The sequence below is a fragment of the Hemicordylus capensis genome, chromosome 6 (assembly GCF_027244095.1).
Source record: "Hemicordylus capensis ecotype Gifberg chromosome 6, rHemCap1.1.pri, whole genome shotgun sequence".
Classification (NCBI taxonomy): Eukaryota; Metazoa; Chordata; class Lepidosauria; order Squamata; family Cordylidae; genus Hemicordylus; species Hemicordylus capensis.
Window position 1 is genome coordinate 37,451,494 of NC_069662.1, and position 25,585 is coordinate 37,477,078.

At 47.4% G+C, this 25,585-nt stretch overlaps 1 protein-coding gene across 1 annotated transcript; it reads left to right on the plus strand.

Moving 5' to 3' along the window:
* The first annotated feature begins 222 nt into the window (after positions 1 to 222).
* DUSP3 (dual specificity phosphatase 3) lies at positions 223 to 24,423 on the plus strand. Its single transcript, XM_053265169.1, has 3 exons — positions 223 to 354; positions 16,639 to 16,865; positions 22,473 to 24,423. The coding sequence occupies exons 1-3, from the start codon at positions 233 to 235 to the stop codon at positions 22,679 to 22,681; spliced, it is 558 nt and encodes a 185-aa protein (XP_053121144.1). The 5' UTR covers positions 223 to 232; the 3' UTR covers positions 22,682 to 24,423.
* Positions 24,424 to 25,585: the final 1,162 nt, after the last annotated feature.

Here is a 25,585-nt window from a genome sequence, read left to right on the forward strand (position 1 = left end):
AAAAGGATTCGATCTGGTCTATATGGCCTAAAAAGCTCCGCTCGTGAAGGGTCTTTGGGGCACTCCTGGCTGCGCGCCCAGGGCACACGGTCGTCAGCTCCGTTTCCTCCGGCCTGGCTGGGAGTTGCCCGCCCTGCACCAGCTGATCGGAGCCCCTCCCATCAGGCAGGGCCCGCCGCCCGGGAAAGGAGCGGGGAGGCAGCCCTGCCCAGATCGGCGGGGCGAGCGAGCCATGTCAGAGTTCCAGATTTCGGTGGAAGAGCTGAACGACCTGCTGGCCAACGGCAGCGGCTGCTACAGCCTCCCCAGCGCGCACAGCAACGAGGTGGCGCCCCGCATCCACGTGGGCAACGCGTGAGTTCCCCGGTGGGGGTGGAGTATAAATCTCCCCCTTCTTTAGGCTGGCTTTAGGCCTGGGAACAAGGAGAAGATGAACGGGGTAGGAGGCAAAGGGGCGATTCTCTTTCCCAGGGCGGGGTGGCCTGGAAAGCGGGAAGGACGCCGCTAGAGATGGGGACGGGATTCGAGGGGCAGCGGATGAGCCTCCCCGACCCCCGTTGTGAGCTGGCCCAGCAGCAGAGATAGAAGCCTCCGTGGAGGACCGAGATATCGCCCCCACCCTTTTCCTTGGCGTTTGCTTGAGTTGTGTTAACTTAATTTTTCTACCGATCGGATTTATAGCTCCATTTGCAAGGCTTTTGATGCACGTAATGCTTTCTTAGTCCTGTTTGTCCTCTCAGCCTGGGCTGAATAGCGGCTGTTCCCATTTTACCGTTTGAGGAACTGAGGCCAAGAGAGAATGACTTCTCTAAAGGCCAGCTGGTTATGTCTACAGCTGAGTTGGGACTGGAACCCAGGAGAAGTTTGAGCTGGTTCAGGGCCTCCGTATAGTGAGAATATTGGAGGTACACAATCTCCTATGCAGTTTTGCGTGCAGAAGGTCCCAAGTTCAATTCCGGGCATTGCCGGGAAGTAGGCTTTACCGTGAGTTTCCTGCGAGTTCAGATTTGCCCCCAAAAACTGACACAAAAATTTGATTTTTTTAAACCCTGGACATAAACTGGGCTACACTCTCAAGGTGCAGTGAAAAGTCCAAATTGTGTCTGGAGTGCTCCCTGATAGCTCGCAGGGACTTCGGGGTAAATCTGGCCAATATGTGAACACCATTCCAGAGAAGAAGCAAGCTAAAAGCCCCATCTAAAAATGCTCCAGGTGGGGTTGGGAAAGACTCGTTCCTGAAACATTGGAGAGCCACTGTCAGTCCATGTAGACAATACTGAGCTAGATAGACAAATGACCTGACTGGGTATAAGGCAGCTTCCTATGTTTCCTGCTAGTCTGCCCCAGCTTCTCATCTCAGCCAGATCTCCAGCAAAGAGGCTCAAGTCATGTAATGTTGAAGGAAATGCATTATGTCTGTGCCTCTGGTCCCTATGTTCTGGGTTTCTGTTTGACACTGAATTGGAGTCTGGAGTCTGCTTGACACACATTGCTATATAAGTAGGGGAGATGGGTGGGCTCCATGGGCTGCAAACAGGGGTCACGCACTCCAGCTGCTATCAGGTGTGTTCCATTCGGGGAGAGAGACATCCTCTTCAGATAATGCTGAATGTGTATGTTGACTTCTAGGTAGTTTTGACAGGCGGTGGGGCTGATTGGCTAATTGATTGACATCTTGATCCTAAGCTCTCTTAAGGACCTGTGGAACTTAGTGTTAGCTTGTTTCTACTAGGGCTGCTTACAAGTGGACTTGGAATTCCTTGTGTTTTCCAAATGTTATGAGAAAGCTTTATTGGCTAGAATGTACTCTGGCCTTTGTGTATCTGCACTTGCAACATTTACAGGCAGTTCTGGGCATGTCTTGTGAAAACACTTTGAAGAAATAGGCTGAATGTAGGCCCTGATCTTTCTGTACACATGAGCCTGATTCAGACATTACGCCAAAGCCCTGCTGTGGCTGTGCACAGTGGGGTAAAAGGGGAGGAAGTCCCACCCCTTCCATGTCACTCGGCTTGTCTGAAGAGGGAAGAGCCCTCCCCGTGATGACAGGCACCAGGGTTGATTTGATTTTAAATCGCTTCACAGAAGGACTTTATTTTAATGATTCAAATTAATAGTCACAAAAATTCTGTTTAATTATCCTTTTTCTAGTAAAAGTACATTTTTGTTGTCTAATATAACCTTAATACATCAGAGATAGATGTAGGTTTCATTTTTAGAAAGTAGGTACACACTATAATAGGTACACACTTCTCATCATTTGGGCAACCAGGCCTTGTATTTTGTTGTTGCAGTGTTTGCATTTTGCATGTGTGGCTGTCTTATACAGGAACTTCCTAAAAATATTCCCAAATGGGGTCTCTTCTGCAGCCTGCTGCCATGTTAGGTGTTTCCCTTCTACAATGGAAGATATACTCACAAAAAGTTTCCTCAGGATTGCTTGAATAAGTTTTGTTTACTTTTGTTTTCACTTACTCTTCCCCTCCCCTGTCCCTTGCATTTATATCCAGACCCATCCTCGCTCAGCTCTACTCCACCCACCCGCCCAAATGCTCTATTAATTTATTGATTACTTTTTGTAATTGCACTTTTAGAGAGGTGTTGGGGGCAAGGGTGTGTGTGTGTGTGTGTATGCGTGCTGCATGTACACCACCTGCAGAATAGGATTGGTCAGGTCCGTTATCTCTTATCCCCATATACTGCTCAACATGTTCATTGAATATAATGGGGTTATGATTAATATTCATGTTATCTTTGACATAGGTTCTTCTAAAAATAAATAAATTGTGTTTTAAAATTAAAATCACAATCATGGATGTGCTTGCCATCACGGGGAGAACTTTCCCCTCTTCAGACAAGCCCCATCGTGACCATGAGGAGCGGGGCACATGGGTGGGTGAGTGATGCAGCAAGGGCGAGACTGCCTCCCCCTGCTGTGCACAGCTGCAGCGGGGCTTTATAATAATGTCTGAAGGAAGCTATGTTCAGAAAGGAAACCAGAAACCTTTGGTATTGACTAAAGCGTTGGTTCTCGAACTTTGATCCCTAAATGGTGTTGGACTACAGTGCCCATCATCCCCACCCAGCTACAGCTGACTTTGGCCACTGTGGTTGGGGATGATACAAGTTGTAGTCCAACCATGTCTGAGGCCCAAGTCTGGGTACCACTATAGACATGTTTGTAGAGGAGTCCACAGTGCTTCTCCTTGTGCTGTGAGGCTGCTGTTGGGGTCCTGGGTGCCTTTGCCTTAAGATGAGACTATCCTAACTCACTCCTCCCACCCTTCCTTGTGGTCTTGTTTTCTGGGAGGCAGGTGGAGCTTAGAATTGCTGTCTTATTAACACATTTGGCAGAGTTGTATCATGTGAAGCTGCTGTCGACTGAGTCAGACCTGTTTGCCTGCCCTGACTGGCAGCAGCTGTCCACGGCCTTTGGCAGAGAGAGCTCTTTCCCAGCCCTGCTAAGTGAGATTTTTGGTAGTGGAGATGCTGGGAGTTGAACCTGGGGCCTTCTGCCTGCAAAGCATGTACCCTACCAGCAGTGTTCCTTTTAATCTTTTTTTTATTTATGTGCGGAATGAGTTTTGTTCTGGGCAGCAGTATCATGGCAGTGTGCGCGCATGTGCATTCAGTGTAGGGTCTTCTTGATTCATCCTGAGCGGGATCTAAATTTAACGGAGCGGACATTAAAAAAACTTGCGCACACATTCGCATGCCTTGGAGGGAACGCTGCCTACCAGTTTGCTATGGCCTCTCTTCCATAAAGACATTTTTAGAGACAAGGCAGAATGCTCTGGTGGCATTTTGCAGGCCAGCTCGCTTAGTGGCATTTTATTTTTGTAGGCTGCAGCCCAGAGGGTAATCTGAAGGCACCTGATGTCTTGCCACCGAAACTAAATTTAGGCCCCACTCGTACCTTCTGGGGAGCCACACGTATGTTGCTGTGAGCTCCTTTTGGAAAGGGCCGTGTCCGCTTATCGTATGGCCTCGGAAGATGTTGCAGTAGTTAATAACAAAGCCTTTATCTATTGCTGCCTCCCAAAAGGGTTTCAAAATTCTATGGAAAATAAAGGCAGGGATATATACCTATATTTAAAAAGTGTTACAAATGTTATGTCACATTTGAATGTGATGAGGAAACAGAACTATTAAGGGCTATTAAGATCAAAAGCAGGCTTGATTTTCAGTGGCTGAAATTGTCAGGGACAGGAAGTGGGTTTAGCCCCTACCTCAGTCTAATCTAAACATTTGGACTAAATTGCTGGGCCGTTGAACATGGATACCTAACCAAGGATGTTTGCTGGTCTTGTGGTAGTGAGCATGAATTGCTCCATTTGCTAAGCAGGGTTTGCTTTGGATTGCATTTGGATGGGTGACGTGCACATGGTCTGCTGTAAAATGGTAGAGCGTCTGCTTTGCGTGCAGAAGGCCCTTGCTTCAGCCCCTGGCATCTCTAAGGAGGGCCGGGAAAGACTGCTGCCTGAAACCTTGGAGAGCCACTGCCTGTCACTGTAGACCAGGCTGCTCAACTTTGGCCCTCCTGCAGATGTTGGCCTACAGTTCCCATAATCCCTGGCTATTGGCCACTGTGGCTGGGGATTATGGGAGTTGTAGTCCAAAAACAGATGGGGGGGGCCTAAGCTTGGCCAGTGATTCTCAAACTTGGGTCCTCGGGTGTTATTGGACTTCAACTCCCATAATCCTCAAGGAAAGGCCACTGAGGCTGGGGATTATGGGAGTTGAAGTCCAATAACACCTGAGGACCCAAGTTTGAGAATCCCTGGTGTAGACAATCCTGAGCAAAATGGACCAGTGGTCTGACTTGGTATTTTCCTGTGGGAGAGATGAATTAGTTAGGAAGACCACAACCATAAAGCAAGTTTAGGTCCTGATAAAGGCAATAAATTATCTTGATTATTTTTTTAAGAGAACATTGTGGCCGCCCCAGTGACTTTTGACAGTGTGTGAGGTCATTCACGCAACTGCAAACAGGGTAGGACAAGTATCCTACAGCTTTTCCTCCTACCTTGCTCAAATGCTGGGTCTGAAAGCAGGGTAGGATAGTGCTGTCCTACCCAGCTTTTCCTCCTACCTTGATTCCACACACTCATTTCTCCCTCCTCCTATTTATTTATTTATTCAATTTTTATACCACCCTTCCAAAATGGCTCAGGGCGGTTTACAACAGAATAAAACCAATTAACAATTAAAATCAAAACTATGAAAACAGGGTAAAACCAATTAAACATTCAAACAGCTAAAAACCCTGGAAAACCAGGGCACCCATTTAAAAGAAATTAAAACAGTTTACAGTAGTTTAAAAACCCTGGAAGGCCAGGCCAAACAGATAGGTTTTTAGGGCTCTCCTGAAAGATAGTAATTAACTCAAATTATGAATTTCTGCCGGGACTGCATTCCACAGCCCAGGAGCAGCTACAGAGAAGGCCCACCTCTGAGTCGCCACAAAACAAACTGGTGGTAACTGGAGATGGACCTCTCCAGATAACCTTAACGTGCAGTGGGGATCATGCAGAAGAAGGTGCTCTCTAAGATAACTCGGACCTAAGCCATTCAGGGCTTTAAAGGTAATAACCAGCACTTTGTATTTAACACAGGCATAATATGGTCTCTCTGGGTTGCCCCAGAGACCAATCTGGCTGCCGCATTTTGAACTAACTGAAGTTTCCAAACTACGTACAAAGGCAGCCCCATGTAGAGCGCATTGCAATAGTCAAGCCGGGAGGTTACCAGCTGATGCACCACTGTTTTGAGGTCATCCTTTTCAAGGAATGGGTGCAGCTGTCAAATCAGCCGAAGCTGATAGAAATAACTCCTGTCCATGGCCTCCACCTGAGATACTAGGGTGACGCCTGGCTCCAGGAGTACTCCCAAGCTGCGCACCTGCTTCTTCTGGGGGAGTGTAACCTCATCCAGCACAGGAAGATCTAACTCACCCCTCAGATTCTGAGCCCCCACAATGCGCACCTCCGTCTTGCTTGGATTCAGCTTCAATTTGTTATCCCTCATCCAGCCCATTACTGCCTGTAGGCAGGCATTTAGAGAATGAGTGCCATTTCCTGAAGATGGAAAGGAGAAATAGATTTGGGTGTCATCAGCGTACTGATAACACCCAGCCAGCACCAAATCTCCTGATGACCTCACCCATTGGTTTCATGCCTGCTCCTCCTCCAATCACCGTCCTTGTCATAATCCCCGTGCTCCCCCCAGCTATGCCTGTGTGCTGGCGGAGCATCTCCCAGCTGCCCCTGCATGATGCCAGCATGCACATGGCCTCCACGCATGTGCGTCAGACATGTGCGTGGCCAGCAACCATGCTGAGGAGGCCACGGGCATACCAGTGTTGCACAGGGCAGCTGGGAGACCGCACCTAGGCATAGTTGAGGGGAGTGCCGGGATAACGGAAGTGGCGGCGATTGGAGGAGGAGCAGGTCTCCTCCGCATTAAAGGGGTTGTGTAAACCCTCGTTTTAAAAGAGAGGTGCCTGCTGTTCGAACGCCAGATCACACTTGGAGCACATCCCTACTCTGCGTGTCTCTTCCTTAGGGTAGGATCAGTATACCTCTGGCAGCCCAATCCTGTGCAGAATCAGTCATGTCTAAGGGCCAGTTTAGATTATGCATCTGTTGCCTCGTAGGTATCGTGTGGGGGAGGAGTGTGGGTATGCCTGTCTTTCCCCACATCCTCTGATGTGCCATCCTGCTGCTGCACAATTGTACAAACCACCCCTCAACGCGTGGATGAGATACTATTTTAAAGCAGTCTTTAATCCCTGAATTGAGGGGTGGTTTAAGTGAGCCTCTGCAGTAATTGTGTTTCTAAAGGGCCATTCTTCCTGCTGTGCTGCCTTCGGGTAGGAGAAATGAAAAGTTTAGTCCATATACTAATGTTTGGGAGCACAGATCCAGGCGTTGTAACCGCCATGCATAGTTTTGTTTCTGGTAGTGGAAGAAATGAATGGGTCACTGGGGATGGGGGTGTAGCTCAGTGGTAGAGCATCTGTTCTGTATCGTATGTAGAAGGTCCCAGGTTCAGTCCCTGGCATCTCTAGGTAGGGCTGGGAAAGCTCCCTGAGCCTGAAACGTTGGAGAGTTGCTACCAGTCAGTGTAGACAGTACTGAGCTAGATGGACCAATGGTCTGACTCGGTATAAAGCAGCTTCCTAGGTTCCAATCTGACACAGCAAGGATCTTAAATTGTTTTGACTAACAGGAAAAATCTCCAGTTTTTGTAGCACGTTTAAATTGCAGAGTGCTTTATAAATTTTTTTTGGTCCTGACAGGAGCCCTGTGATTGAGTCCAGAGATCATTGCAAGCCATGGTTTGTGCTAATCATCAGTTGAACTTTGAAACATACAGGCTAGCTATGGTTTAGAGCTGCTCGTCTCTTCTCATTTTCTTTCTTTCAGTGAAGGAGTCTGCTGGACACTGCAGTCTCTAGATGCAGGAGCCTCCAAAGGTAGCAATGGCCATGACTAGTATTCAGGCATCTTGTCAAACCACAGCTAGCATAACCCATGGTTTGTAAACTCATTTCAAACCATGGTTTATGTCTACCATGTGTTGGCCATTCAGGCATTGCACCAAGCCACAGCTATACTTCCTTTAACATGGCATGCATTCCTTATGGCATGATGGAGCCTGTTAAGTAAATAAACTATTTCCTTGTTTCAAATGGGCAGTTGAACCTGCGATGTATGGTGACTGATCTAAGGTCCTCCTGTGAGACTGGTGCAGGAGAGGATTTGAACCCAGTTCTTTCAGAAGATCTATAGATTTCAGTGGCTCTCGATTATGCAAATGGAAACTGGACAAAATATCGTTGAATCGCAATAATGTATTGCCCAATGTCCTCTTGTCTCCTCTTCATTTCTAAAAAAACACTTCAGGAGCAAGGTATGTGTTTGGATTTTTAAAGTCATTGAAGATTATGTTTGAAGAAGACATTGATTGGTACAAATGCTGACAAGGTCATTGATACTGGATTGCTAGCTAAGCAGGGCACCAGTGAACTCTATGCATTTTAATGTGCTCAAAATGAAAGGTCAAACATCTGAACTAGGAATACAGGATGGGGAACAGCGGCATCTGCGAAATAAAAAGTGGGGTAGGAAATCAAGAGTGTTGAAACAATATTTAAATGAATATATCTTGAGCTGACATTATTTTGAATATTGTTTTAATGCCCCTTGACACCCCCTGGTTATGAGACATAGATCATTTTTCTTCTGCATGGGAAAATCTCCTCCCCCAACAGAGATCATAACCACAAAGGAGTTTTTCTTGAGATTCTTGGTGCAATAAATACTCAGTACTTCATTTCATAAGCAGAACCCAGATTCCTTTCTTTTGCAGGGATATTACAATTTCCCATCACATTGAGAAAATGTAATGTGTCTTCTTTCCCAACCCCTTTAAATCATAGTTATTGTGAGCACCACAGAATGTGACTGTGAGCATGTCATGGACTTATGATGCCACTAGTGATAAATAATAAGATTCTTCCCCTCCTCTGTGCCTGACAATTCATAAACTACCAAAATGTTTGAGGATGCATGTGTGGGACCACTTAGCCTGGCCTACAGATGACTGCCTATGACCACCTTCTCCTGCAAATATGCCCTGCTATCTTGTAGACTATCTGGTAGAAATTGTTTCTTTTAACAATTTAAAAGCTCCACATTCCACCTCTTTACCATTGAAGCATACCACCCCTTCTGAGTCTTTTGGGGTGGTGGAAGTTGTAAATATTGAGTAACAGTAGCTCTCCAGAAAGGCTACTTTCCTCCATTATGCAAAGATCCAACATCATGCATATCTAGCATCACATGATTGGTACTGCAGAGGCATTTAATTGGAGCGGCATTCTCAGGCCTTTTTAGCCTACTTTCCAGTAGGCTTATGAGATCACCCGGCATTCTGTGTGTCTGTCCGTGTGTGTGTCCAACCTCTCTCATCAACTTTGCAACACCTGGATCAATATGAACCAAATCGGTACAGTTGTAGGGACACCTCAACAGCATAGAGAGTGATGATGTCATCCACCCCGATCCAAGATGGTGGACTTGTGAACTTTTGAGGCACAAGTGCACTAACTTGATGGCTGTCTAACCGATTTGAACCAAATTTGGTACAGTTTTGAGTGACACACAGGGACACCTCAATGGTGTGATTTGTAATGATGTCATCCACCCCGATCCAAGATGGTGGATGCATGAACATTTGAGGTGCAAGAGATCTAACTTGTGGACCTTGAGTTCAACCAAATTTAGTCCAGTTGTAGAGACAGTGAAAGGAAAGTAGGCTGAATAGTTCTTATTAGAACAACTTGTTTGCTTCATATATTCACATCTAGCAACTAGCTGCTTCTTCAGGTTCTATGTCCTATGAGAGGTTAGCTATCATTAAGGCTATTCTGACTTTGGATGTCACTGGTTGTAAGGATGTGCATCCAAACTATTCCTGCAAATTTTTCAGCCAGGATGTTCTTCGTCTTCTGACACTTCTTCTTCCTTTAATCTTTCCCTCAGGGGTGTAGCTATAATTGAGTGGATGGGTTCAAAGAACCTGGGCCCTCCAGGTCCACCCCTCCCTGTTTTCTTCATTATCTCACTCACTCCAAGGGGCCACCGGAGAGGGGGAGAACATGGGCCCCCTCTCCCCTAGCTATGCCCCTGCTTTCCCTGCTTGATTAACTGTAGTAAGGAATATTTCCCCCCTCTGATAACATGGCCAAGATATTCAAGTTTTTTTCTCTTGATGTTATTAGCTCGCTCTCTTTTGCCATTCTTCTCAAAACTTCCTTGTTAGTAATTCTATCTACCCATGATAGTCTTAATTTACGTCAATATATTCAGAGCTCGAAAGATTCTAGTTTGTTCATATTCTTTTTAAGTGCCCAAGCTTCCATTCCGTAAAGCAAGACTGAATAGGTGTAACACCTCACCATGTGAATTTTCAGTTCTCTACTGAAATCCCTATTACAGAGCAGAGGTTTCATTTTTACAAAAGCCTCTTTTGCCATTTCAATCCTGGTATTTATTTCTTGTGTACTGTCATTATGTTCATTTAACCATATTCCCAAGTATTTATAATGTGAATCTCTTTCAGTTCGGGTGTTGTTGATTGTTAGGTTTCTTGCAATGAGAGGCCCATTGCTGGTGACCATGTACTTAGTTTTTCTCAAATTCGTTCTCAACCCATATTCTACACTGACTTCATTTATGCATTCTATAAGATTTTGCAGATTGGTTGTGTTGTCTGCTAGCATGACAGTATCTCTGCATAACGAATATTATTTACTGCTTTGCCATTGATGATAATACCACCTTGTTGTTCAAAAAGTGCTTCGGTAAATATTGCTTCAAAATACATGTTGAATATAAATATTGCTTCAAAATACATGTTGAATAATGCAGGTGATAGAACACATCCCTGCCTCACTCCTCTTTGAATGTCAATCTCTTCTGTCATTTTTCCATCTACACGGACTACAGTCTTTTGATGCCAATATAGGTTTCCTGTTATAAGAATGTCCATGTCATTGATGATCTTGCTTTTCAGTATTTCCATGAGTCGTTCATGGAGCTCTCTATCAAAGGTCTTTTCATAATCTATGAAATATATATAGATGTCTATGTTCATATCAAGGCATCTTTGTATGAGAATGTTCATTCCAAATAATGCCTCTCTTATTCCCATTCAATTTCTAAACCCAAACTGGGTTTCACTTATATCCATCTCCAGCTTCTTGTAAATTCTGCTGTGGATAATCTTCAGGAATATTTTTAATGCGTGACTCATGAGGCTTATAGTCCTGTACTCTGAACAGTTCTTTGCGTTATTTTTCTTGGGTAACAATACAAACATCTATTTCAGCCATTCATGTGGCATAATTCTAGTTTTATATATAGTATTATAGCAAATAGCACTAAAATGAATCTCTAGGTCGGAGCTCAAATTAAGCTCTTGAGTTCATGCCAGAGCAGGAATTTCAGCCTACATCTTGCACATTCAGGCCCAACTTTCCAGCTCAGGGAGTTCTCAACCTTGAGTCTGCAGATGTTGTTGACCACAAATCACATCATCCCCTGCCACCGCAGTCAAATACCATTGTGGCAGATAATGATGGTGCTTGTAGTCCAACCATATCTGTAGACCCAAGGTTGAGAACCCATGAGCTAGATACTGCCATAAGAAGAAGAGTTCTCCTGTATCCAGTGAAATTCCATCTAGCCCAGCATCTGATTCTCCACAGTGGTCATCCAAGTGCTTCTGGGAAGCCCACAAGCAGAATATAAAGGCAACAACACCCCCTCCCTGTTGATACTTCAGCAGCAAGTATTCACAGATACACTGCCCCTGAACCTAGAGTTTCTCTCTAGTTACCATGGCTAATAAGCAGGGCTTGACAAATCCCTGGTGCCAGGGAGCCATGCTGCCTAGAAATTTAACTGTGGTGCCTACTAGACTAGGATATTCAGAGGTAGAGTTGTTTAATAAATCTATTTGTCCCAGACAACCCTATTTCAGTTTTAAGTGTGTTACTTGTAAAGTGGAATAACAGAAGCCCATTTACCCTTCTCCACAATGTTTATCACTAAGTCTGGTAATTTTGTCAAGTGTCCACTGTCTGGCTCCCAAATTTTTGGGCTGGCTCCTAGATCCAAAGAAAATTTGTCAAGGCCTGCTAACTGCCACTGGTCAGCTTAATTTCCCTGAAAGCCATCTAAATGAATGGCATCCCACACAAATCTTCTTAGGCATTTATCAATAATCATCGGCTTCCCCTTTGGATAGAAATCGGCAGGTTTTGGAGCCAAAGGAAAATTCCTGCCCAGCAGCAAAAAAACACCCCCCCCCCATGACTGGGGGTGCTGGGACAACGAAGTCTGCAGAACTGTTGCCATGACAACCTGCACTCGTGTTCTGATCCTAAGGGACTGGTCGTCCTCTCTCTTACAGGCTTCAAACTTTTTTTTAATTGCATACTGAAGGTAGGGCAGCATTAGCAAGTAGAAGGGGCAGATGCAAATGATCTAGCGCTTATTAGGTGAATGTTCACCTATTGTGGTCTCAAAAATCACCCATGCATCTGGTGCAGACATCAAAGGAGCCAGGTAAGGACATGTGTTCTTGATGGTCGTTCTGCAGACATAAGATTTCCTTTCCTTTTCATGCCCTCTAATCCCCAGAGGTGTGTTCCTACAGGGTAAACACTCCTAGCCTATCCAGGGTTGAAATCCAAGAGCATAGCCTGTATCAAAACAGCTCCTGCCTGCCTTTAATTCTAAGGCAAATGGAAAATGCTTGAGCCCAGAGTCTTAACACCAGCCATTCTGAAAGCCTGAAGAACATGTGAGTTGTAGGTAGAATTTTGGCAAAGGTTGAGATTAACCACCACTGTCTGTTCCAGGCTGAGATCTGGGTTCCCCTTGGCTGATCTAAGAAAAAGCCCCTTTTCAAGAAGGCCGTGACTCGAGCAATAAAGGCATGCTCTTTCATGAGGAATCTTGTTACTCAAGGACACTAATTCTTGATTAATGAAGCACTGTGAAATCATAAGAAAGTATAATGGGGAAGGATTGTAGCTCATCTGCTTTGCATTCAGGAGGTCCCAAGCTCAATTCCACACATAGGAAGCTGCCATATCCTGAGTCAGACCATTGGTCCATCTAGCTCAGTATTGTCTACACAGACTGGCAGCGGCTTCTCCAAGGAAGCAGGCAGGAGTCCCTTTCAGCCCTATCTTGGAGATGCCAGGGAGGGAACTTGGAACCTTGATGCTCTTCCCAGAGCGGCTCCACCCCCTGAGGGGAATATCTTGCAGTGCTCACACTTCTAGTCTCCCATTCATATGCAACCAGGGTGGACCCTGCTTAGCTAAGGGGACAAGTCATGCTTGCTACCACAAGACCAGCTGTCCTAGAAAAGGCTTCTGCCTGCAACCTTAGTGAGATGCTGCCAGTCAGTGTAGTCCAGGGAAACACAATTTTGGCCCTCCCCATCTTCTTTTGTACTACAGTTCCCATCATCTCCAGCCACAGTGGTCAATAGTGATGATGGGAGTTGTAGTCCAACATTTGCAGGAGAGCTGAAGTTGTGCAGCCCTGGTGTAAACAATACTGAACAAGATGGACCAATGGTCTGACTCAGCATAAGGTGGCTTCCTATGTGGTAATAAGGGCAGAATATCAGAAAAACAAAGCCAGGCTTGCTAAATCTGGCTTATTTCTTCTATGTTTGACATAATAAGATTAAATCATTGGTTTTTGTCCATCCTGAGGAGGGAGCATGTGGGCTTGGCAGATACTGCATTTGTGTTTGTGACTCAACTATGTCTTTATTGTCTGAATCTGCCCTGTTTTAAGAAACTGGAGTTCAGGAGATGCTGCCTATTGATTTAAGATTCTGTTTGTAGCAGCTGAGCCAGCTAATGGTGCAGTGGGGAAATGACTTGATTAGCAAGCCAGAGGTTGCCGGTTCGAATCCCCCCCGGTATGTTTCCCATAGTCTGGGAAACACCTATATCAGGCAACAGCGATATAGGAAGGTGCTGAAAGGCATCGTCTTATACTTCACGGGAGATGGCAGTGGTAAATCTCTCCTGTATTCTACCAAAGACAACCACAGGGTTCTGTGATTGCCAGGAGTCGACACCAACTTGACGGCACACTTTACGTAGCAGCTGTGGTCTCTCCCTCCTGTGTGTGCTCCAACGCCTGTACTAACTTACTGGCCTAGGCAGCAGACAGATTGGTGAACTCCTGATGGTGAGGGAGCAGTGACTTGTGTGGTTTTCAAAGACCCTTGGTGTCTGTACATCCTCTGGTGTACAGGGAATGGCATGGGTATCCTGGCCATTGTAGTCTTTTCCAGGGCCACTATGGAAGCCCTAGAAAAGGCTACAATTCCTAGGACACCTGCACCATTCCCAGGACTGCGGGAGAACGAAGAAAACCAAAACACGTTGAGAGTCTCTTAAAAAGTCAAACTATGCGAATTGCTGTTCCTGTGTGGATGGGAGTCTGTCCGCCTGTCTCCTGCCTGGAGCAGTAAGTACCATAAGGAGTGGGGGTGGGAGGTGAAATCCCATGTGCCACCCTGAGTTTTTAGAGGAAGGGCAGGATAGAAAGGAAACAAATTAAATAGAATGCCAGAGCCTCAAGGTCCTCTGGGGTTTTTTGGTATCTCTGTGCTCAGGAAGGAGAAATGGCCAGGCTGTTTGTGGTCCAGTTTGTTTCGGAATGTTCTGTTTCTGTATATATGTGTTTCCTTTGCCTTTCCCCCCACAGCTGGAGGTCATTGGCATAAGAATGATGTTGATTTCCAGCCATACCAAGAAGCTGTTGAGACTTCACTAGCTGGCAGCAGTCACTTGCATATGTAATATTCTAGAGAGGGCAAAATTGATCTGGGGGCTGGAGTAATATTACAGGCCTTGCTGGGGTGAACTCCAGATTTAGAGCAGGCGAGATTCCACGGCCTTCCTTGGGGATGGTGGCAGAGAAGCCCTGTCTCTCCTTCTCTGTCTCCAGAGCCATTAGTTGTCCTTGGTTTAATCTAGAGCATGTGTCTTGCTTTTACGGGTTTCTTCATCAAGGCTTTTAGGCCACAACAATGGCTCAGTTCAGATATCGCACCAAGCCATAGATAAGAGAGCTTAACTATGGTTCAGTGCAATGTCTAAATGGACAAGCCATAGTTACAATTGTTGTTCCACCTCGGGGGGCTTCTAAACCGGGCATTCTCAAGCTTTGCTCACCAGATCTACTTGGATTACAACTCCCATCATCCCCAAAGACCATTGTATCTGGGGACCCAAGTTTGAAACCTCCTGCCCTACACCATAGAAACAGGAGAGCTTAGCAGATGGAAAATGAAAATAGAGAAGTGTCAGCCCAAAACCTGCTTAATGAATAGGGAGCGAGTCCCACTGAATTTAGCAGGACATCTCGTGTGTAAATGGGCATAGGATTGGGGTGTATACCAGTGTTCCCTCTAAGGCATGTGCACGTGTGCATGCTCACAATTTTTAAAATATCTGCTCAGTTAATTTTAGATCCCACTCAAGTTGAATCAGGAAGGCCCCACTCTGAATGCATGTGCGCACACATTGCCTTGAGACTGCCTCCCAGAACAAAATTCATTCCACATACAAATGAAAAAAATTAGAGAGAACCCTGGTGTGTCCTTGGAAGGACTTACCTGCAAGGCTGTCCTGAATATCACCTTGTTTGGTTTTCCTCTTCTCTGCGATATACAAGTTGCTCCTGACCAAAAAGCTGTCTCATCACTCTGAGAGCCAACAGCTCCTGTCAAAACAAGAGGCGGAAGAAGATGTGACATTGGATGTGCTACAGGATCGTTACAGTTCCTGTAGGTTTTTTTTGTTTTTTTAAAAAATGCTAACTGGTGCACTCCAAGTGTTGCATGCTTCTTGGCACCGATGCTGCTTCTGGCAGTGCTGGGGAAGGAAAGTCAGGAGCACATCCAAGCTGTAGGGATCAAAAGGCCTCTTGGTCCAACCCTAGGACCAGATGGAGCATCTTTGCATGCCCTTCCCTTGCGGGGAGCAGTTCCCTTAGAAGTAGGTTCTTACCTGCTCCGCTGCCGCCCCGCCACTTTTCTGGGCGTGGCGCTCACACTAGCAAAGGTGTTGTGCAGCTGTGGCGCTGTTCCTTGCAGCCTGCATGTGTGGCGGTAGCCATGTGCATGCCGGCACCACATGTGCAGGCTGCAGGGAACAGTGCTGCCGCTGCGTGCAGCCTTTGCTAGCACAAGCACTGTGCCCAGAAAAGCAGCGAAACCGAAGCAGAGCAGGTAAGAACCTACTTCTTAAGGGAACCGCGCCCTGCCCCACCAAACCACTTCAGCTGTGGGTACCCAGGCCAGTTCAGCGCTTCCCAAAGGAGATGCTGAACGATCACTTACACATCCTGACCCGTTTCCATGCCATTGATGATCTACCTTGGAGGCAGCATCAAATGGTAATATGAATTATTTTTAAATATGCCCTGAAAGTAGCCCAGAAATGCAACATTTACATGATTGCAAATTATGAGCCACTTTTTGGGCCAACTAAAGTTGTTCACATTTTCACCCCACCCTTCCTCTTATGAGCTTGGAACAGTATACCTGGATATGGGTTACTACACTTTGTTATCATAACAACCCTGTGGGCTTGGTTAGGCTGAGAAATAACTGCTGATCAAAGGTCAGCCAGTGAGCTTCATGGTGGGGTGGAGATTTGAACATTGATTTCCCTGGTCTCTGTTTGATGCTCTAACCCAGGGGGAGACAACCTTGACTGTTGTTGAACTACAACTCCCATCATCCCCAGCCTCAGTAAATTGTGCCAGTAAATTTTGGTTGGGGGTGATGGGAGTTGTAGTTCAACAGCTGTAGAGCTAAGGTTGCCTATCCCTGCTCTAACCACTACATACAGGTTCTCTTTATAGCAGCATTCGGTTCCTATATAATTAAAACCAGATTCTGTGACCAAATTAAGTAATGATTCTCTGGATTTCAAAGGCAAGGCTTTAATTAAGGTTTCCCAGGATCTCCCTGAAACCCAATTATTCTCTCTTTCCCAACCTAACTTTTTTTCTTTTTTTTTAGGTTCATAGCCAAGAATGTTATGCGGTTGCAGCGCCTGGGTATCACCCACGTCCTGAATGCAGCAGAGGGCAAGTCTTTCATGCACGTGAATACAAACGCAGAGTACTATGAAGGCACCGGCATCACCTACCATGGCATCAAGGCCAATGACACCCAAGAGTTCAACCTCAGCCGTTACTTTGAGGAGGCAGCTGATTTCATTGAGAAGGCATTAGCCCAGAAAGATGGTAAGACTCCTCCTCCCCCACCCCAACAAGGGACCCGCTTTTCAACACAATCGCTGGGTTCACATATAGAGGGGAACTTGAGGTTTCCCTAGCCTGAGATATGGAGAGAACTTGAAGTTGGTGCTGCGGAGAATCCCATATTTCCGTTTGTTGGATGCAGTCCAGTTGAGCCAGAGGTATAGCCCCTTATCGGAGTTTCCCAGTGAGATCCTGAATGCCATCCCAGCCTGCCTTATGCTGCCCTTGTGTAGGGAGGAGAGCTGGTCTACAGGGAGGACAGCTGGTCTTGTGGTAGCAAGCCTGAATTGTCCTTTTTGCTAAGCAGGGTCCTCACTGGTTTACATTTGAATGGGAGACTATATGTTAGTACTTGAAAATATTCCCCACTGGGAAGAGCACCTTCATGCTTGCATGCAGAAGGTTCCAAGTTCCCTCCCTGCCATTTCCAAGATAGGTCTGAGAGAGACTCCTGCCTGCAGTCTTGGAGATAAGGATGTGCATGACATGGCAGACAGCTGGTTCGGCGGTAGGGATGTGCCCGAACTGGTCCGGAGGCCATTTTAGAGGCCTCCGAACTGGTTTGGATGCGGCCTGGTCCAGTGGTTTGGTGCGGGGGGGCGGGCGTGTCTTCCTTTAAGAGTTGGGGGGGGGTGTTGTACTTACCCCTCCCATCGCTTTTCCCCCTCCGGCGCTCCGTTTTTCAACAAAGTTTTGGGGGCGGCAGCGTTCCTCCTTGCCGTCTCTGCCCCCGCCGTTAGCAGGAAATGGTGACAGTAGCTGCCGTGCATGCGCCTGCTGCCACCACATGCGCACACTGGCCATTGTGTGCTCACAACACGTATGCAACATGCGCACGCAGTGTGTGAAGAGGACGCGCGGGCGGTGGCGGCGCATGGGCCGGGCGGCATACACATGTGCGGCAGCTACTTCTGCCATTTCCTGCTAACGACGCGGCATCCAGAACCAGAGCAAGGTGCAAAGATGAACGATGAAATGCACAATTTGTGAAGCATATTCTGTTGAGCTTAGCCAAGGTGAATTTTTAGGCTGGAAGGCAAAGTCTGGGTTCAAATGTTCCCAGCATCCTTGCAGTATTGGCAGGGGAGCTGGTACACAGGTACGTACAATCCAGGCATCATGCCCTGTGCCCTCTGCATCATTACAAGGGATCTTGGAACGTGCTTTTTGGAATGGCATACAATCCTATTCACCGGTGGTCTAAAAAATATTGCAGTGGCTTGGGTTGTGTGCACAATTGGACTTCTTCTGCATGAGTGATAATGGCTGAAAGGCAGGCCTGGTCCATATAACGTGGTTCAAGTTGAAATACATTGTTTTACTCTGAAGGGCAAAGTATACATCCCATGCAAATATGAGCAATGGAACGTGTGTGTGTGTGTAAGTAAAGCAGCTTTGGTGTGGGAGGGTGCAATTTGAGCAGAGAAACAGTGGGCGGTGGTGTGAAGGGAGACAGCACTTAGCTCTTTTGCCACTGGCCTTTTTTCTGCTCCAAATTTCCCCCATCTGCACAGTTTAGGCTTCCAGAGGCATATTGTTCCTTGCCAAAAAGCATCTGAAACCATGTGAGCATGTGTGTATGTGTGCAGTTGGGGTGCAGTTTAGAATTAAAAAACAGTTGGCAGTGAGAGGGTTTAACACCCTTTCTTTCCCAGCCTCGCCACTCCTGCTGAAAACCACTCACAGCATGGAAGTCCTGGAAAGCAGCAAAACACTCCCTTTCGGGAGATCTCTTGGATCCTGATTGGCTGGGAATCCTGAATATAAATACTCCATAGGTCAGGTCTGTCCCAGACTTTGTCAGTTCCAACAGTTTGTCAGAGCTGCTCTGCTCCCTTCAACTGGCTCGGCTCTGATCAGCTAAAAGTAAGGTGGCAGCAACTGCCAGTTCCCAGTTGCCATGCACTCATGGCACAAGCTATAAATTGCATGCATTTTTGTTGGAGATGAACTTCCAGTGCATCGACCTTTTGCACCAACTGTCCTAATGACCACTAGGGGCATTGGGAGTAGAGACAGTGAGTCAGGGTCTCCCTATCTGTCCCTACTCTATGACCCCTGAACTGACTTCCTGTGCTGAGTCACAATCCTTTCTTTCCTCCTAGAGAGCAGATGGAAACATCTCTCTCTCTCTCTCCTTACCTATCCACTATGTAGTCCTTTAGATTAGAGATAGGTCTTTCCTATCTAAGTGTATTTAACCAATAAATATTTAGTGTTTAGTCATACAAGGATCTCCATGTGTTTTCTTTAAATAGCTGCAATATCCGAACCATCCTCTGCTACCTACTCTGTAACTGGAGTGTGTGCTCATTCCTTAGTGCTCTGCTGTTTTACCTATTGTGGGTAAAAATCAACAACCTCTAACAATTTTGTGTCGGGCGAACCCATCAATGCCCAGTTCCCCAGCTGCACCTCCTTCCACCACCAACATCTGTAATCAAGATTTGAGCTTGGGGGGCGGATGTCACTTGCTGGGCATTTTCCACACGAGGAAAAATAAAAAAGAAACCGTGCAAAGTGTGGAGACAAAGGGGCCATGAAAAAGATGCCAATAATTGCAGAAACACAAATTGTGCTGCATGTAAAGATCCAGAGATCCATTTTCCACACAGCAGGCTTTACTAAGAGTTCAAAGTTGCCCCCCCAAACCGACACAAAAATCAGATCTTTTTTTTTTTAAACCCTGGATAGAAACCGGGCCACATTCTAATGTGCAATGAAAAACCTGAATTGTGTGTGAAGTGCTCCGCAATAGCTCACAGGGACTTCGGGGCAAATCTGGCCAATATGTGAACCCACACCCTCCGTTCTGGAGGAGATGCAAGCGAAAAGTCCTATGTGAAAAACGCCCTGGAGGGAAGTGTGACTGATTCACACCACACGAAATCCTTGCAGCTTTCATGGGGGTGGGTGTGTTTGCTGGGAACTTATGGTCCCTGCTCCTTTACTTGCCATTAGTTGTGTGAATCTGCCCTCTGTCTCTCATGCCCTTTGCTAATGACACATTTGCTTGAGGGCATGGACTGCACAGCTGGTGGAAGGAGGGTCTCAGACGGAAGAGCCTTTTGGCCCCTTCCCATTCCAGAATTCTGTGATCCTTCGCAGCTTATCTCTGTGACTCTCTCTTTTTTGCTGTGCATAGGGTGGAGTTTAAGGGACGTGAGAAGTGTGGGTGAGAATCAAAGGTAGCGTGGGAGGATTAAATGTGTGTCATTTATATCTCTCCTCTGTTAATCTTGCAAGGGCACTACTGTTTTTGTTGGCTTGTGGAAGATCACTTTCAACTTGCCAGTGACTTCTGTGCTTTCCTGTGGGGAGAGGGAGCCAGTGTGGTGTAGTGGCTAGAGTGCTGGACTAGGACCAGGGAGACCTGAGTTCAAATCCCCTTTCAGCCATGATACTAGCTGGGTGACTCTGGGCCAGTCGCTTCTCTCTCAGCCTAACGTACTTCACAGGGTTGTTGTGAGGAGAAACCTAAGTATGTAGTACACCGCTCTGGGCTCCTTGGAGGAAGAGTGGGATATAAAATGTAATAATAATAATAATACTGTGAAAGGCAACTTTGAGGTTTCCCCCTCAGCCTTGTGGCTATGAATGGCCTCTGGTCAGCCTAGCTTTTCCTCCACCTCATTTCTTGAGCTAGGGGTGGCCAACCTGAGGCTCTCCAGGTGTTGGACTACAGTGTCCATCAGCCTTGTGGCTGGGGATGATGGGAGTTGTAGTCCAGGAGAGTCCCAGATTGGCCACCTCTGTCTTGCGATGTCCTAAGGTGAAAAGCAAAAAGCAGTGGGTTGAATTACGTCACGTTGGAAACCAGGCAGTGCCCTGCCCCTCCCTTCCCTCAGCCCTATGGCGGAGTCCGGCTACTCCCCTTAGCTGCCACTTGTGATCTCTAAAGGGACAGGGAATGATGGGGAAAAGTTCTACTGCCTTGGCGACCTCTGCTCTTGGTGGAGACCCCTGTTCCTCGATCAGAATCTGTGTTCTGAAGATGGCGGACAGAAACACCTCGTGTGATTTAATACTTGCCCTATTCATACATCGTGTTCAACACTTGTTTAATCTGCATACAGTGTATGCAGATTTGTACACAGAGTTATTCATACCCTATGTTGTACTCTGGTATAGCAGTACTCTCTCAGTTTAACTCTATTTAGATGTTATATTCAACAGTTGTATGATCTGTGTACGGTACATAGCTACAGATCTGTCCACTGGTACAGTTATTCACATGTTGTGTTGAACGGAGGTAGAACAGTCCACTTCCTCTGTATCTTGCCTTTCAGGGGGCCTGTACCCAGCGTCACTTCTAAAATGCATGCAGGTACAATCATTCCCACAAAAAGCCTTTATGAGTGTACAGATAGTATATTTACAGTATAGTGTCGGAAGACAGCTAGTATGGCTCATGTGCTCTGTGGCAGGGGGAAGGAGATAGGAAAATAAGGCAGGGGAGAGAAGATCACAGAAACTGGGGCTAATGGTTAAGGATAGGAACATAGGAAGCTGCCATATACTGAGTCAGACCATTGGTCCATATAGCTCAGTATTGTCTTCACAGACTGGCAGCGGCTTCTCCAAGGTTGCAGGCAGGAATCTCTCTCAGCCCTATCTTGGAGAAGCCAGGGAGGGAACTTGAAACCTTCTGCTCTTCCCAGAGCGGCTCCATCCCCTGAGGGGAATATCTCACAGTGCTCACACATCAAGTCTCCCTTTCATATGCAACCAGGGCAGACCCTGCTTAGCTAAGGGGACAAGTCATGCTTGCTACCACAAGACCAGCTCTCCTCTCCTAATGGCTGAAGACTGATCATATAATCATAATATGATTATATTAAACTACATCAGTGTGATGTAGTGGTTAGAGTGTTGGACTAGGATCAGGGAGATCTGAGTTTAAATCCCCCCCTCAGCCATGAGTCACGACGCTGGGCCAGTCATGTACCTCTCAGCCTAACCTACCTCACAGGGTTGTTGTGAGGATAGACATAACCATGTTCACCACTCTGGGCTCCTTGGAGGAAAAGCGGGATACAAGTGTAGTAATAAGCATATAAATAAAATATAGCTTTTCAAGTGTTTCCTGTACAGCAGGGGTCCTCAACCTGTGGGCCTCCACAGGTTGCTGGACTATGATTCCCATCATCCCTAGCTACAATCGGTTGTAGCTGGGAAAGGTTGGGAGTTGTAGTTCAGCAACATCGGGACGGGAGGACCACAGGTTGGGAGCCTCTGCTGTATGCCATCTGTTATTCACACAACAGCCCTGATCTGCGATTCCCTTTTACAGTGGGAATCCACTGACTCCTCTTGGGGCTCTCTTCCGTGCCCTTGTCCACAACCTGTAGTTTGCCCTTGAAATCTCTTCACTCAGGGTTTCTTAACCTTGGCCCCCCAGATGTTGTTGGACTACAACTCCCATCATCCCCAGACATGGCCTTTGTGGCTGAGGATGATGGGAGTTGTAGTCCAAAACCACCTGGGGGCCCAAGGTTAAGAAACCCTGTCTTAGCTCTCTGTTTTGAGATGCTGTTGTGCACATATACAGAACGTGCCAGTTAATCTGTCTGTCCTTTCACCAAACAGGCCGGGTGTTTGTCCACTGCCGCGAGGGCTACAGTCGCTCGCCGACGCTCGTCATCGCTTACCTCATGCTCCGGCAGAACATGGATGTCAAGACTGCTGTGAGCGCCGTCCGGCAGAAGCGGGAAATTGGCCCCAACGACGGCTTCCTGAAGCAGCTCTGCCAGCTCAATGAGAGATTGGTGAAGGAGGGCAGGCTGAAGAAACCGTAGCGGCCTGCCCTGGCCTCTCCCCGTGGCGCCTTGGGACTCCGTTAGTTGCTTTCGTTTGCCAACTCCGACTGCCAGGCCGCGTGAGGGAGGCAGGAGCTCCCTTCTGATTTCTTCCACCACGTGGGGTGGGGGGGCCTGTGTGTGTGTGCGTGTGTGTGTTCTGTTGATTTTAAAATAGGCACAGGAGTTGCTGCAATATTGAAAAGCCCTTTGGGGAGAACGCCAGCCCAGTTTGCCCAGGCATTGCCTTGTCTCCTGTGTCCTTTTTTGGGGGGGGAGCCTGCCCAATATAATGTGTGTGTTTGTGGGTGTGTGGTTTTGTTTGTTTGTTTGGAGGCACTTTGTGCACTTTGCACCAACTGTGAACACCTTCAGCTTCACATTGCCAGATCCCTGCCAGCCCGTCCCTGTCGTCCTCTCACTTGCTGCGTCTCGGGGTGCCCTTTGTGCTGGCCCTTTCTCCTCCTGTTTACATGTGAAGCGCCGAGGATTAAGCCCCGTGCCCAGCTACCAATATGTCCTCGTGGCTGTGGCTTGAGAGAGTTGAGTTCTGGCCCTTATGACCTGTGTGCATTGTCCACCTGGGCCAGTGGTCCCTCTACATTTTTTCCATCTCCCCGAGCAATGAGTTTTGTTCTGGGCGGCAGTCTCAAGGCAGTGTGTGCACACCTGCATTCAGAGTGGGACCTTCCGGATTCAACCTCGGCGGGATTTAAAATGAACTGAGCAGAGATCAGAAAACTTGTGAGCGTGTGCACATGCTCACGCCTTAGAGGGAACCGTGACCTAGCTGCCAGAGGCTGTGGTCAAGCCGCATTCTATTCCCAGACCTCAGGCAGGCCAGCCGAGTGGCTCTGGGCTTCTGCTCTGTAGCAGATTGGTTGTGGCTTGAATTCCCATTTGGTCTGGCCCTGGGAGGTTTCCAGAGCCGTCGGTCTTTCCCTGCCAACTCCAGCTCATCTGGTGTGCTGTTTCCCTGCTCAGCCTGATTTCCCCCTCAGTCCCCTCAGTAGCTTCGTGCTACGCCACTTGGGGAAATGACTCCCTGCTCGTGTTTCTCTCGCGGGAACAAGGCTGTCGCAGGGAGAGCCGGTGTGGTGTTGTGGTTAGTGTTGTACTAGGACTAGGGAGACCCAGGCTCAGATCCTCACTCGGCCGTGAAGCTTGATGGGTGACCTTGGGTTATGGTGGGTGGACCGCCCACCTTGGAGGATTGTTGTGAGGTTATGGGAGAGGGGAAGTGGCATCTACACTGCCCCGGGCTCCATGGAGGAAGGGTGGGATTAAAATGCAATAAGTTAAATGCGTCACAAATAGCAAATTGGCTGCCTTGTGTGTCATGAATGGCTGACGTGGGAGCAAGGCCGTGAGACTGCAGGTGGTGGTGGTGGTGGGCAGTTCTGGGTGGGAGATCTGCAGAGCGACAAAGCTCCCCCCCCCGCTTCTCATTCATTCTTCCCACCAAAAAACTCCTCCCCAACCCTCTCATGCACAGGCTTAAAGCCTAGGAGCATCACGGGACGGGAAACTTAAGATATGTAAATATGCAGAATCCCTCTCTCTCTCTCCCCCTGGCAACCATGTAATCTCTTTGTATAGCTCGGTGTTTCATATGGATCTGTAGATATAGACTTTATGGTGCACTTAATACACAGGCACATATACAGGCACACAAGCAATGAAAAAAAAAAAGCCATCCAATAATATGGTATTGATGCAAGTAAACTTTCGTAAACACTGTTTATCAAAGCTCATGTGTTTGGTGTCAGAAATATATCCCCCCTCCACTTTAAACCCCACAAGTATGGTAGAGGCCAAGTGTCCTGTGGCCACACCCATCTTGGGTGTAGCCAGGCTCATTTAGCAGCCGTGGCTGCCTACCAGGGTTCCCTGTGACAGGGACTCCCGGATGTAGTAAACAGCAACTCCCACAACCCCTAGCCAAAAGCTATTGCAGCCAGGCATGATGGGAATTGTAGTCAACATCTGGGAATCCCTACTACAGTGAACACTGGCTGCTGCTATATTGGGGACCTTTGAACAAATGGTCATAGGAACCACTGAGGGGTTTGGATAACTTCATGGAGGAGAGGTCTATCAATGGCTACTAGTCGGAGGGCTACAGGCCACCTCCAGCCTCAAAGGCAGGATGCCTCTGAGTACCAGTTGCAGGGGAATAACAGCACAAGAGAGGGCATGCCCTCGACTCCTGCCTGTGGCTTCCAGCGGCATCTGGTGGGCCACTGTGTGAAACAGGATGCTGGACTAGATGGTCCTTGGGCCTGATCCAGCAGGGCTGTTCTTATGTTCTTATGAGGGCTGCTATATACTGAGCCAGACCATTGGTCCACCTAGCTCAGCATTGTCTATACAGACTGGCAGCGGCTTCTCCAAGGTTGCTGGCAGGGGTTTCCCTCAGCCCTACTTGGAGATGCCAGGGGGGGAACTTGGAATCTTCTGCATGCAAGTATGCAGGTGCTCTTCCCAGAGCGGCCCCATTCCCAAAGGGGAATCTCTTACAGTGCTCATGTATGTAGTCTCTCATTCAAATTCAACCAGGGCAGACCCTGCTTAGGAAAGGGGCAATTCATGCTTGCCACCACTAGACCAGCTCTCCTCCCAAGATGTCGTCTCTGGCTTTGTGCGGTCAGTTTGCTGACAGCACATAGCTGTACTCCAAGTGACAACTGCTGGCTTGCTGTTGAGAGAGGAGGGCTGGTCTTGTGGCAGCAAGCATGAATTGTCCCCCTTTGCTAAGCAGGGTCTGCCCTGGTTTGCATTTGAATGGGAGACTACATGCACGAGCACTGGAAGATATTCCTTTCCGAGGATGGGGCTGCTCTGGAAAGAGCATCTGCATGCTTACATGCAGAAGGTTCCAAGTTCCCTTCCTGGCAGCTCCAA

Excerpts from the sequence above, each read along its gene's own strand:
- DUSP3 (XM_053265169.1), top strand. The coding sequence starts at position 233 with ATGTCAGAGTTCCAGATTTCGGTGGAAGAGCTGAACGACCTGCTGGCC. Across the intron at positions 355-16,638 it reads CGCATCCACGTGGGCAACGC|GTTCATAGCCAAGAATGTTA; the intron begins GTGAGTTCCCCG and ends CTTTTTTTTTAG. Across the intron at positions 16,866-22,472 it reads GGCATTAGCCCAGAAAGATG|GCCGGGTGTTTGTCCACTGC; the intron begins GTAAGACTCCTC and ends TTCACCAAACAG.